Source organism: Enhydra lutris, unplaced genomic scaffold (assembly GCF_002288905.1).
Source record: "Enhydra lutris kenyoni isolate GAN:26980312 unplaced genomic scaffold, ASM228890v2 scaffoldscaffold1, whole genome shotgun sequence".
NCBI classification, from domain to species: domain Eukaryota; kingdom Metazoa; phylum Chordata; class Mammalia; order Carnivora; family Mustelidae; genus Enhydra; species Enhydra lutris.
In genome coordinates this window covers 98,957,279-98,971,503 of record NW_019154085.1, presented here as the reverse complement: position 1 = coordinate 98,971,503, position 14,225 = coordinate 98,957,279, and the positions used below count along the sequence as shown (strand labels likewise).

The following is a 14,225-nucleotide window of genomic DNA, read 5'->3' as shown; positions in this document are numbered from 1 at the left end:
TCATAACTTGGAGAGAGTTATCCTACCATCATAAAGAAAGTTATCCTACCATCATAAAGCTTCCAATTTAGCTTCTATTAACAAAGCTTTCCCTCCCTTCCATCTATCATAACCTATTTATGTTTTTCCAAGAATTTGAGCAAGTTCAGCTCCTTCATAAACCATCCTCCCAAATACTACAGCCTTTATTAATCTCCAATTAAATAATTATATACCATCTTCAGTTATTTCACATACATTAGTTTCATCTCTGAAACTAAACATAAACCTAAAGAATAAAATCATGTCATAACTTTCTGTATGTACCAAAATATTCAGCATAGAACTGAGAATTCCAGTGATGAAATAAGTCGATTACCTGCAATACCTTTTTTTTTTTTTTAACATATATCAATAGTTCATTCCTTTTTATTGCCGAATATTATTCCATGGTACGTACCAGTCTGTTTAACCATTCACAAATTAAAGGACATGTGGGTTGTTTCTAGTTTTTCTAGTTTGGGTTGTGGGTTTTTTTTGTTTGTTTGTTTGTTTTTGGTTGGTTTTTGTTTTTTTAGCCTTTTAATGGCTTTACTTAGGGATTTTTTTTTAAATTAACATATAATGTTATTATTTGTTTCAGGGATAAGGTCTGTGATTCATAAGTCTTACACAACACCCAGCAGCACTCACCACAACACATATCCTCCTAATGTCCATCACCCAGCCACCCCATCTCCCCAACCTCCTCCCCTCCAGCAACCCAGTTTGTCTCCTAAGATTAAGAGTCTCTTACAGTTTGTCTCTCTCTCTAGTTTCCTCATTTCATGTTTTCCTCTCTTCCCCTATGATCCTCTGCCATGTTTCTTAAATTCCACATATCAGTGTGGTGTATATACATACAATGGAATATTGCCCAGCCATCAAAAAAAAAAAAAAGAAAAAAATGAAATCTTGCCATTTGCTACAACGTGGATGGAACTAGAGGGCATTATGCTAAGTGAAATAAGTCAATCAGAGAAAGACAATCATCATACTATCTCACTGATCTGCAATACCTTTTTATAGCAATTTTAACAATAATTGCCGTTGTTACTGTATATCAATTATTTTGCAATGTGCTTTATATTATCCCTAACTGTTACCAAAACCATGCAAAATGGATCTATTTCCATATTGGGGAAACTGCACCTCACAGAAGAAGAAACCACTGCAAAGAAATATTAAAGCTAGATATGAACTCAAGATATCTATCAAAATCAATGACTTTTATACTGTCTCCTTTAAATATGAGGGGGTTACTTCCAAAATAAAACCAGAGAAAGGACTAACAGTATAGTTTGTCGTGCTAGCTATGGAGATCTTCCTCACTTATAATTTCTGCATCAGTTTCATCTTTAAGAGAGTAACAGTATCTATGTTACAGGATTAGGTATCAAATGCATTAACAGATAACAGTGCCTGGCACACAGTATGCACTGTATAACTGCTGGTTATTATTTTTATTTTCATCACCATAAATCACCATAATGAAGTCACTTCCTATTCTCATAAACTTGGTTTATGATAGATTATGGCTTCATACTACCTATGGCGTAAATACCAAAGCAGTGCAGAATTCAAGGTCTTTCAGATCTCCATAATCCTGTGGGTATAGCTCAGTGGTAGAGCATTTGACTACAGATCTCCATAATCCAAGTTCCAACATATCTTTTGAATTCAACTCAAGAAGCACTTACTATCATACATCAGAGTCTCACTACTTTGCTGTACTATATCAAGTATTCCACTACTTTTCTGTACCATATTGTATATCACTATTTCCTTGTACCATACCAAACCTAACATACCCAAATTTCAACCTATACTCTTCCACCTCACTTTGTTTCCTACCACTGTTCTCTCACCTTGTACGCTAGTCTTATTTCTGCCTATCAATACTTTATTCAACCTTAAAGGCCTACTTCAATTATTATCTCTACCAGGAAGTCTTTTTTCATCCTCCCTGGAAAAAGTAAATTTTCCTTCACCTATGATTCCAAGAAGTTTCATTTACACTTGCCAGAGCAGTTACCATACTGTTATTATGTGATGTGAGCTTCCTAGAGGGCAGGCACCATTTCCTAATCATCTTTATATTCCCTACAACAGAAGTACTGCAAAAGTATGCATTTGCTCAGATGCTCACTAGAGTTACTGAAAAGCAGTTTTTCCAACTGATGCAAAAGCTATTTCCTACTTTCTAGGATTTTGTCATATATGAATAAATATATACGGCCCATTATCTCTGAAAAAGAAAAAAATTAGCACAGCTCAAATTCTCATAGTTATAATTCAGGTTTACTATTTAAAAAAAAAAGTTTAAAGAAATGGTCTATCATATCACTGAATTTATCAAGTTGGTCCTACTTTCCAAAATATTCCATAATCCCAAAATTACTTGACTGTTACACCTCTGTTCTAATGAAAAATCCCGTCACAACATCATTAATTATTCCTTTAATAAACTGTCCTTGATTCACACATTTAGAATGAACGGAGTGTGAAACACAGGGTTTTTGCACTTTTGGAAAAAACATGTTAATTCAAACTGCTAGTTATGAAAAAGGATTAAGCAGTTTTCAAAATGAAGGAATTTAAGGCAACATAAAGATAAACGGACAAAAAACTTCCCCATCCTCATCTTTCTAATGACAGTGGACACTCACTTTTTCTGCCAGCATCAAATTCCCATTACTATTTTGATCAATCCACCAAGGATTAAGTCTTTGCAGGACATGAAACCTCACATCCCTTTATAGAAGGAGGGACCTAATACTGGTACATTCCATTTCTGCCACCTACTACACATAACATGATCGATATCAAACCAATCTGAGCTCAGGTCAGAACTTTGAATCTTGACTGAGTAAGTACAAGATGAAGAGATGTTTTAGAATTTATATTGCTAGTATCTAGTTGTAGCATCCTGCCAACTTCCTGCAACATGACTTCGATAGCAGACTCTCACTGCCTGGTCTCGGTTTTCTCTGCTTTTCTGAGCCTGGTTCTCCAGCCTTCCCATCAATTTTGTGATCTAAACCATATCCTTTCAATAATTAGTTTTTGGCTTGTATTAGCTAGATATTTTGTTGTTTGCATCCATGATTTCTCACTCATATAATCACATTACATTTCCTTCGTTTCTACTTCTCAGAATCTTCCTATCAATTTAAATCCTGCTTCACTATTAAAAATAAAAAAGTTTTGTTTTACTTTCAAATCCTGACAAGGCAACTTGAAACAAGTAAAGCAGGTCCCTTCAAAATGTATTTTGGAAGCAATAAAATTCTCAACTAGTCTACTATCTGAATAACAAATTAATCACGAAAAGAAAAAAAGCCAAGCCCAAATAGGTTTCCTTTGCTTTGTTACCTCTATCCTTTTGATTAATATGAAGCAAAATTTTAAAATAAATACTTTCAAAAAGGAAACATAAGCTTCTACTACAACTGTGTACTTTTTAGATTAAATGTATCAAAATTCATCCTAAACTCCAGAGATAACAATCTCTTTAATTCTATTTTTGGGGGGGGGAGCTACTTTCTTGGTAACCCATGTGTTTCTCTTAATCTATATATTCACTACTTTCAGATCAAATACCTAATATTAAGTATTCTGAGTCTAATAAAAGAGTTTCTTTTTTGTAATCCTATAGTCTTAAATCCTTATTCTTAAATTTAACTATTTCATTTTTGTTTTTTTTAATGCAGGCATTAATGAGAGAAATAACTTTGTAATGGATCAATTATTCAAATTGCAGCTTCAGAAATATGTATACCTTTATTCTTAAGTTATATGTAATTAAACATCATTTCCTTAAGTGAGCTATCTTGAATTAACCAGCAACCGTCAGCTTTATCATGTTTCATACAATGTCTGTCCTTACAATATTCAAACAGTTAATAAACAATTCTATGTCAATTAACTTGCTTGTGTTTTGGGTTAATCAAATCAATGAATTAGTCACTAAGACTTTCCTATATATCTCATATTTGTACTAAAAACAGTTCTAAAAAAAAAAAATATATATATATATATATTTTAAGATTTTATTTATTTATTTGACAGAGAGATCACAAGTAGGCAGAGAGACAAGCAGAGAGTGAGAGGGAGGGGAGGAAGCAGGCTCCCTGCCAAGCAGAGCGCCCAATGCGGGACTCGATCCCAGGACCCTGAGATCATGACCTGAGCCGAAGGCAGAGGCTTAACCCACTGAGCCACCCAGGCACCCCTAAAAATATCTTTTGTTAAAAAAAAAGTTTGTTTAAATTTTAATACTCTTCAAAGACTTGGTTAACAATTTAACCACTGATACTGAATATATCCCAACTGAACGCAGTATTAACAGTGGGTTCTGGAACCAGACTGCCTGAAGGCTCAATGCTAGATCTAATACTTAACCGTACCTACTATTTAATTGAGCAAGTTACTTAAATTCTCTATACCTCAGTTTCCTCATCTTTAAAATAGTTATTATATCACCTACACATCATAGAGCTTCTGAAAAGGTTATGCAGAATTATCTCAAAAACATAATTCCTAAAGGACTTTGAAAGGCTGACCTGTACACATCCCATGTAATGTCTTTAAAATCAGTGATAACCAAAAACTAAATTAAGTACTTCTAATATTTAAATGCCTGAAACAATAAAAAAGCGTATTTCCTTAAAAAAAGGCATTCATTTTATGAATAATTTCTGAATTTGTGTTAAAATGTTATGACGGGAAACAAAATTAGTTTTGCAACTGTACCATCTACTATGCATTTGTATTACAATAAAAACACTTAAAGATTTCTGAAGAATGTACTGAACCAGGCCTCAACCAAACTACTTTAACCATTAAAAAAACATATATTGTTATTTCAACCGGCAAGAAGAAACTTCAACTGTAACTCTGTAACTCAAAAATATGAACTCCTAAGAAAATTGAAGAGAATTCAACAACGCTATCAAATGATAACTAGGAGTAATCCTGAAAAACATTTCTCAACTCTGGACCTCTGTCTCATTTATAAATAAAGAGCAAGTTAAACTATTTCTCAAAGTCTTTTCGATCTCCATAATTCTGTGTAAGTCATTTAGGCACTTCCCTTATTAATTCACTAAAGTAAGTTTCACAAATACACATTAAATGCTATTTTTGTAGCCTCGAAATAACTGAAGTTAAAAATACTTCAAGAAAAACGCATCAAACTTATACTAAGCTCTAAGACTTTAAGTAAGCAAAAAATAGACTTTTATCACAGACCAAGACTAAAAACATAGTAATTTTACATAGTTCCAAAACCAACCATAAACTGTAAGGCATTTTGCACCCTAATTCCCCATCTTAAGACTCAATTTCCTTGTAGTAATCCCTCATTCACACTAAGTACTGTAACTGAAAAAGTCTTAAAGACACCCTTATCAAGGGAATAGCATTTTCACAATGGGCAAGATGACTTAAAGGAGAGAATATTTAAAGATGTAATGTTCAGCATCAGACCAGATAAAATATTTTTGTGAGGATGTGTTAGAGGTAGAGAGGAGTTAGAAAGGAAAATATATCAGACCACACAAATTCAAGGCTGTCCCTTTACTGGTTATAAAGAGTATGTAAGAATGACATGAGTTTAAGGCAACAGTTTTGAAAAGTTTTGGAAAAAATCTTGAAAGAAAAAAAAAATTACACGAATGGTCCTTTGGAAAAATTAAAATACTATTTGTCTTTTTTGTTCTGGTATCAATCCACTATGGATGTATCTTTCATATATTTGTTGTATAATATAAAGGTCCATATAAAGGTAATAAAACCACCAGCACACAAAGTAATATTAGTCACTATCATATTCTGGAGAACCAAATTTAAACATTAATCCAATAATACCACCTTATCTTGTGCTGTTACTTAATAATACATGAATTTATAAGTGCTTGGTAAACTATAAAGCATGTTAATGTAGTGTTATTATTACTTAACTGCTTTGCTCTTCCCTCTATGCCAGTGGCTATTACAAATCAGTAATGTCATAAAAGAGCCTTCAAGTTCCAAGAGAATTACAGACGAGCATTCAAATGCCTTTATAATACAGGAATTTTGTTTCAGAAAACATACTGCTTGAAGCTACATTTTAACCATTCCAAACTCCTGTCCCTACTCCAATCATTCAGCTGTTTTCACCTGCTGGAGGTGGGAAAGCACACTGGATAAGGAGGAACACTGTGGAGGGAAATTTAGTCCTATGCTGAGCTAAAATCTCCTAAAAAGATTCTGCTTTAAAGATGTAAAGCAAAAGGATGAAGCAAAAGACCAGCTGTCAGCATAGCTGATCACTCATCATTGCAAGCCATGTGTGCTCACTCATTCTTCTCATTGTTATGCTCAAGAAGCCAGATTACATATCGAAGATTTTTAAAAGAAGGAACATTAATATTCAATCTTCTTGCTATTATTTTATTAGCTTCAGTTTATAAATCGCAATGATGGACTGCCACATCTCTATCTTCATTCCTGAAGTTCCCATATTTTTAACTTCCTTTAGAGTATTTCCAATTATGATCATCATCCAAATTCAGTAACAAATAACAATTTCACTCAGCTTCTTAAAACCAACCTTAACTGTTCCACTCAAACTCAAATCCTGACATCTTCATTGATGACTACAATCCACCACAATCAACTGTCAAGCCCTAGCTATACCTTCATCTCTCAAATCAGCAAAAACATTTTGACTGTGCAAAGAACTGTTAAGCCAAGCACTGCAGAAGAAAAATAAATATCCATAAGACAGTGTTCCTTTCCTTAAAAAATAACAATTCAATAAAAAAGAGAGCTAATTGATAACTATAATAATTATGATGTATCAAGTTTTTACTATGTGTCAAGCACTGTGACTAACCATTTTCATGCATTATCTCAAAAAACAAGAAACAGGGGCGCCTGGGTGGCTCAGTCCTTAAGCATCTGCCTTCTCCTCAGATCATGATCCTAGGGTCCTGGGATAGAGCCCCCAGAAGGCCCCCAGCTCAGCAAGAAGCCTACTTCTTTCCTCCCTCAGCCTCTCCCCCTGCTTGTGCTTTCTCTCCGTGTTGTCTATCTCTGTCAAATAAGTAAGTAAAATCTTTAAAGAAAAAAAAGAAACAAATGAAAAAAACCCACTCATAAGATAGATACTATGATCTCCAAATTACACATGGGAAACATGCGACATGCAGAGTTTGAAGTGTACAAAGTCATATAGCTAGAAAAGCTTGAACTCAAAAACAGCTATGACTACAAAGCCCTTGCTAACCATAACACAAAACAATATAACTAGGAAGTACAAACAAACAAAAAAAGCAATGTTTCCCAAATTTATCTCTTCTGCTCTACTCCTACTACCAATATCCTATTTCAGAATCTCTGCAAAGCTGGTGCTGAGAGGACTGCTTAAAAATTATCTAGGAAGATCATCTAAATTTATATTCCTAGGTCCAACCCCTGAGATTCTGAGTCACTGGGTATGGGGTGTTTCCCAGGCAGTTTTTTTAAACCATACCCTAATTCTCGTCCCTTCATTCATTTGCTTGTTCATTCAACAAAGATGTGAGTTCATATTATGTGTCAAGTCCCATAACTTCATCCCAAATAGCTCCTCTACATCCGATTCAACTGCATTCCATTCTGCAAATATTCTAAAAGCCCTTTTTACAACGTTTAACTCCTCTTGTAAAGGATTTTTATTTCCTATCAAGTAAAAATATTTTGAATCAAAGTTCTGCTGACACACAATGAAAACCTGGTACAGTAAGTGCTCAATAAATGTTAGTTACCCTCCACATTATGTAATCTAGATTTGCATTATTACGTGGTCCTCAATTCCAACGGAAGAGGGCGGTGCAATGTATACTAACAGGGCTAAATACAAAAAGCAGCTGCTCTCTGCTGCATATGAACTTCCTTTTCCTGTATCTGTCCTTAAAAGGAAAGCATATATCCTACCTTCACTGCAACTTCCCTGACTCTTCCTGACCACAATAATCTCTCATACAACCTATAGAGCAGCTATTAATATAACAAAAGTAAATATCTTAACATTTGATAAAGTGCGATCTTTTATCATCCTAATTTTTAAAAATAATTTTTAGCTCTTATCTCATTAAGATTCTTGAAATCAGACTGTATTATACATTTTCATTACAATCCCAAGAGTGTCTGACCTGCTGCCAAGTCTACAGTCAGCCTTGATTTGGCAATACCACTTCTACCTGTGCAACTAATCCTTAAGTTACTATTACTAACACTGCTTTCTGCCTTTACAACATCATAAATGAATTTTCTTAAAAAAATATCTAAATGATTCATTACTGTTAAAAGCCCATCCTCTATGTAAGGAGACTATTATATAGAGTAGGGACTATACCACATTTATTTGCTACAATACCTTGGGCAAATAGTTTAACCTCTTTAAACCCTAATTTTTTCTGTCTTTAAAACAGAGATAATTCTTAGGCTGATGTGAAAAGTAAATGAGATGATATAAAGCATTGGGTCTGACATGTAATTCTTAATAAGTATCAGCTGTTAGTATTTCCTGATAAAACGCAGAGTAAATTTTTTCCAGAATTTCAATGTAATCAAAGTGACATGGAAATAAGCTAGGAATTCACATATACTATATATATTTTTTTACATACATATAATTTTATATATATATGATATATATACATATATTTATATAAATAAAAATCTGAAAGATTTCCACAAGAATTCTCTAATTCATTAAATCTAATGCACAAGGCTAAGATTTATAATAATATTTTAAACAAGAAGAGAATTAGCCTTACTAATAAAAACAAAGAAACGTACATAATTCTGATAAGGGCTCAGGAATCCCCATAGTGTAACAGAAAGAACACAGGGCTTCAATACAGAAAAGCTTAAGTCCAAATAGCAATAGTTACCACCTGCTAACTACATGCCACTAAAAAAGTAATTTATATTTCTCCAATCCTGTTTGCTCACTTGTAAAATGAGGTAAAAATGACTGTCACAAAACTAATAAGATAAATATAAATCCTGGCCAGCATGTCCTCCAGTAGTGGAGCTTCCCAATCTGTGCTTAAAAATAAATTTCTGAACTGTGTCTTAAAATTAGGCTGGAAAGTTCATTAGATACAATATATATATACACAACCCGAAGTCTGTATTTCAACACAGAATGTGCATGCAGGGAAAGAGACTGGTGGGGAAGGAAAGAAGAAAGATTTTAGGTAAGTCTAAGTAAGAAAGTGACTTCTCTTTCATTCCCATCACCCATTTACCCCATCCCCCCACCCACCCCCCTTTCTGCAACCCTCACTGTGTATCATATTAAACTAATGAATAATTGAAAATAATATTAAAAACTAATGATGTACTATATCTTGGCAAATTAAATTTAAATTTTTTAAAAAATGCTCCCCCCCCCCCAAAAAAAGTGACTTCTCAACAGGAGCCTGTTACACTTACTTCAAAGGGCATACAAAACATGACCCCTGAGAAAGAATAAGAATTTCTGTGTTTTTTGGTAACAACAAGATACTGCAAATGTTTCTGCCCTTGAAGATGGCTGGAGAAATAGTGTTGTTATTAAATATTATGTACAGAATTCACATAGGAAACATGAACTTCCCACTTGTTTTTCCCCACCCACTCAGCTCTTCCTCATTGGTTCTCAAAGAAGATCATCCTATCTGTACTAATTTCTAGAATGTGGCCACAGTATGAATTATATAAGCTCCTCATCCACTGACTCCAAACAAAATATTTATGCTTACATTTTAAAATTATACTAGGAAGCTTATGTCAATTACAGAAATTCTGAACTAGTTCTAAACCTGAATATATCTAGATACCAATATATAGCTCTCTAGCAGGGCCATATTAACCTCTGCTATCATAATGGAAATAATTTACCACAGCAGTACTGATCAGATTAAAAAAAGAGACACAGGGGCACCTGGGTGGCTCAGTTGGTTAAGTGTCTGCCTTCAGCTCAGGTCATGATCCCAGGGTCCTGAGTTTGAGCCCCACATCGTGCTCCCTGCTTGGCCAGAAGCCTGCAACTCCCTCTCTCACTCCCCCTGCTTGTGTTCCCTCTCTCACTGTGTCTCTCTCTGTACAATAAATAAATAAATACATTAAAATTTAAAAAAAAAAAAAGAGACATAAAGGGGAAAAGGAAATTTGACAATGCAGAGCTCTATAATTGAGCTACAGCATTTAAAAAAGTATATAAGCAGTTCCTTTATTTGGCTTGAATGTTGAAGAAGTGAGTGAAAACATACAAAAAATAACAAGATCCTCTTAAACTTTGCAAGTGTTACAATGTCATAAAAATGCTTTTGAAAAAAGTTTCCCTCACAACTGATAGTTCTATAATTTAGTTAAGCAACCAGTTCTATCAATGAAAATCTCTACACAAATATTTTTCCTACAGCACTATTCCAACGCAGACCAAGAAAGTGTGCAGAGATGACATCAATATGAAAGAAACAGTTATTTCTAAATAACTTTCCAAAGGAGTTATTTTCTTTTATGATCTCAGCTTAGGTGATTCTTTATCTTATGTTGAGATAAAGGATCTTTGCTGGAGGATCTCGAACTTTGGTCTTGGGTTTAAATTTCATGTTTCCTAACTCTTAAATAGCTTTTCTTATTGGAGAACACCAAGTTTCATAGATAGCCACTTTTTCCAGTCATCTTTTTCCTAACTTATATGATGAAACGGAACAAGCAACCAGATTCAGGTTATAACTTTTCACTTATTTTTTTTTTAATTTTTCACATATATTAAGTGGGTAATTGTAATTATAGACCAAATAGATGAATGCATTCTCTAAAGCACAAATTACAGGCACACAATTTTCATCTGGGGACCACAGTGCTCTGGAACATAAAACTCCCTGTGAAGGCCTTACTTAAATATGCTTATCGCAGTCCCAATCTCAAAGAGCTATCCTCTTCCTGCTAATAAAGCTGCAGGTGTGACTTTCCAGGAGTTGCATTAATAGGCAACACAAAAGACCAAAAAACCTTTTGAAGACCAAAATAAATGGAGCTCTGACAGATGGTTAAAAAAAAGAAAGTGAGAGGCAATGGGGAATCCTAATTAGTTCCATTTAAATCATGAGTGTCCAGTTAACTACCTCACCTTGTGAGCTAAAATTAATGCAATAAAGTAAAATGTAACAATGTAGTAATAACTGAAATATTAAAACAAAAATAATCCTAAGTATGGATTGAACCCCTCCCACATCTCCTGGTCACTCAGCATGTGTTTCAAATTCAGGGTTGCCCTATCAGAAGGAGGTCACTTAAGGACAGTTAACCTCAATGAAATACCTAGTATACTAACTCAAAAATAACCAGAACTGATTTCGAAAGGGGAAAAACAGTGAGAAAAAGTAACATCTTACTTGTTACCATGTTAGTTGTTAGGACTACAATTATCTACACTAATTTTATTAACAACCCAATAATTTCTAAAGCATAAATTATTAATTATGTAGCAGTATTTTTCACTTTAACAAAACACACCTGAAAATTCCTTCTCACTCCAGCCAAATCTAATTTTAAAACTGACCCTAAGCATGAAACTACTCACCAATTTGACTGGGGGGGGGGGGGGGGCGAGATATATATATATATACTGGCTCAAGAACATTAGGCGGGATTAAAAAAAATAGTAACTTTAATAAGCTGTCCATCAAAACAATACATTTAGAAGTTCCAAGGCTAAAGTAGGCTGGTGTTTCCCAAAGGAAAATGTTAATAAATCGGTGTTTCCACATGCACGGCTGGAATTTTAGAAAGTCACACTACCAAAGTTCAGAGCATGAAGATTAGAGCTAGAGCTGTTTTACAGTGAACAAACGGAATGAGGAGTTTGTGTATACAATCCCTTAAACAACAAAAGTTTGGTGAATAATGAAAGGAGGAAAACTAGGCTAATACTCTACCTCTCATAACCCCCCGCCCATTGGATTATTTTGGTTATTAGAAATATAACCATATATCGACACAGGACACACACTCCCAACACTGCAACATTAAGAAGTCATTCCACATTAAAATATAGACAGTATTTCTAATGAAAATACAAAATGTGCCAAAACTCTAAAATGCCTGTTTATACACTTTAACACCAGTCTACAGGTAAAAAGGCTATTCTACAGATCTGGTAACTCCATGAAAAGCAACCATGTCCCTTTATAGCTCTATACCTTCCTTCTCGATTTTGAGATACCTTCACAAAACGAACGCACACAACTTATTTTCTTTGGTGCTTCCCTTCCTCCCGCCCCACGAAACATCAATACATATATATTTTTAAATTCACATAAACTGATAACTGGCACCAGTAATTCAATGTTTGGAATACGCTTAATTTTGAAAGTTCTAATAAGATGTGTTCAGGTTGGAAGCGAAAAACTACCTTATAAGGGTATAAAAGACTGAAAGCAGGAAGCGGCTTTGACAAAACTAAGGAAGTTGCAGCGCGCTTGCTCACTGGGGGACTTTTTTGAGGCAAGAGAAGTAACACATGACATCTTTCTCTCTCAAATTAAAATGTGACTTGGTTCACCGGTATAAGCGCAGTAAGAGATGGAAAAGACCGGAGTCGGAATCGGAGAGGAGGTGGGTGGTCAAATAAAAGCCCCGACCTAGGTTCCCATTTTCAGAGTCTGATTCTTCCCTTTCCCCACCCACACCCCTGGGCAGAGTGTTGTCACAGCAATCTTGCAAAACCTACAAGCAGTGCTTCTCTTTTCTCGCTCCTCTGCCAGGCTGTCCCCGCGCTCGATCCACTCGGTCCCCAAATCCACGGGCAGGAAGGGATGTGGAGGCAAAGGAGAGCCGGGTGCACGGGGTCTGAGACCACCCCGACCGCACCGCGGGCCCCGGAGAGGCGACCGGCCACACGTCTCCTTGGGCGGTGCTGCCCACCGCGATGGGGGAAGGGCTGGGAGGGGTCGCGCGGAGCAAACCGCTCCCAAGGGGTTTCTCGGCCCCGCGCCCCTGGCCCGGTCCGGTCCCAGCGGGTGAAGCCAGGCAACAAGGGAGGCCCTGGCTCCGGGCCCCACCCCTGGCAACACCGCGCGGCTAAGACTGACACGGCCGGCGGCAGCACCTTGCCGCAGCACACATCTGCCGACCTCCACCCTCCCCCGCCATTTTCCCGCCTCCGCCTCAGTTTCCCCCCCCCTCCCCCGCCCGTCAGCCCCCTTACCCCGTGCCACAGTCCACCACACAGGCCGGCAGCCGTCCCGCCATCTTCCTCCTCGCCTGCTACTGCCGCTGCCGCCGTCTGCTCCGTGCTGATTGGGGCCAGGGATTGGCGGCAGGAGATCGGAGCTATCTGACCATCCACAGCCGGGCCGCCCTCTCCGTCCGGGGGGGAGCCGGGAAGCCGAAGCAGTAGCGAGAAAGCAGCAGGCTCGGTCAGCGGCTACCACTTCCGCAACCCAGGCGGGCAGACAGTCCCCGCCCTGCCCCGCCGCGGCCTCCTCCCCCTCTCTCCCCTCCTCCTCCCTCCTGCCCCCACCCTACAACTTCTTCCCCCCACGCCGCCTTGCCCCGGGAAGCCAAGATGGCCGCCGGTGCCGCCGCCCCGGCCAGGCCAGGCCCAGGCCGCGAGCGCTCCCCCTTCCGGCTCCGAGCGGGAGGGGCGAGAGAACATGCGCAATGACGTGCTGCCGCCAGCTGCCGCTCGCGTCCCGACGTTAATGAAGTCCACTTCGGGTTTTCCCAGAGGGTAGGGGCGGGGAAGTTGGCTGGAGCCTCTGATTCTCCTGAAGCTGAAAGGGTTCTTCAGTTTCAATTACTTCTGTGCTAGGATGGAGGGACTGCAATCCGCAGCAGCGAATATCTTCTCCATTTCCCCGGGGAAAACTGGCTTAATAGAAAACGTTCTACACACAACCTTCTTGTAACTTGGAGAGTCCGCTTTTCTGGGTGGAAATGAGCGATATCAGACCGAGGGTGAGCACTCGGGAGGGATGGGTAAACAAAGGCTTGCTCCGTAGCCCTTCTGCCTTCTTGCGGAGTTTTTAGTCATTTACACCTGTGCATTGTTACATTGCACATGACAAGTGTTACAACATTGTCTAGATTGTAGGCCACGCCAGGGGCAGGCCTGTACCCACGAGGAAGACAAACCTCCTGGGAGTGCGTTCTACATAAGGTACTCTATAAACGAA

General features: G+C 37.6%; 1 protein-coding gene across 1 annotated transcript in view; it reads right to left on the bottom strand.

Annotated features, from left to right (window-relative positions):
- The window catches only part of LOC111142734 (ARP3 actin related protein 3 homolog), a 59,642-nt gene extending 46,131 nt beyond the window's left edge, over positions 1-13,511 (bottom strand). Inside the window, exon 1 of the mRNA XM_022496025.1 lies at positions 13,256-13,511. Within this exon, the coding sequence (XP_022351733.1) occupies positions 13,256-13,299 (44 nt within the window). The 5' untranslated portion in view covers positions 13,300-13,511. The remainder of the gene's footprint in view (positions 1-13,255) is intronic.
- Positions 13,512-14,225: the final 714 nt, after the last annotated feature.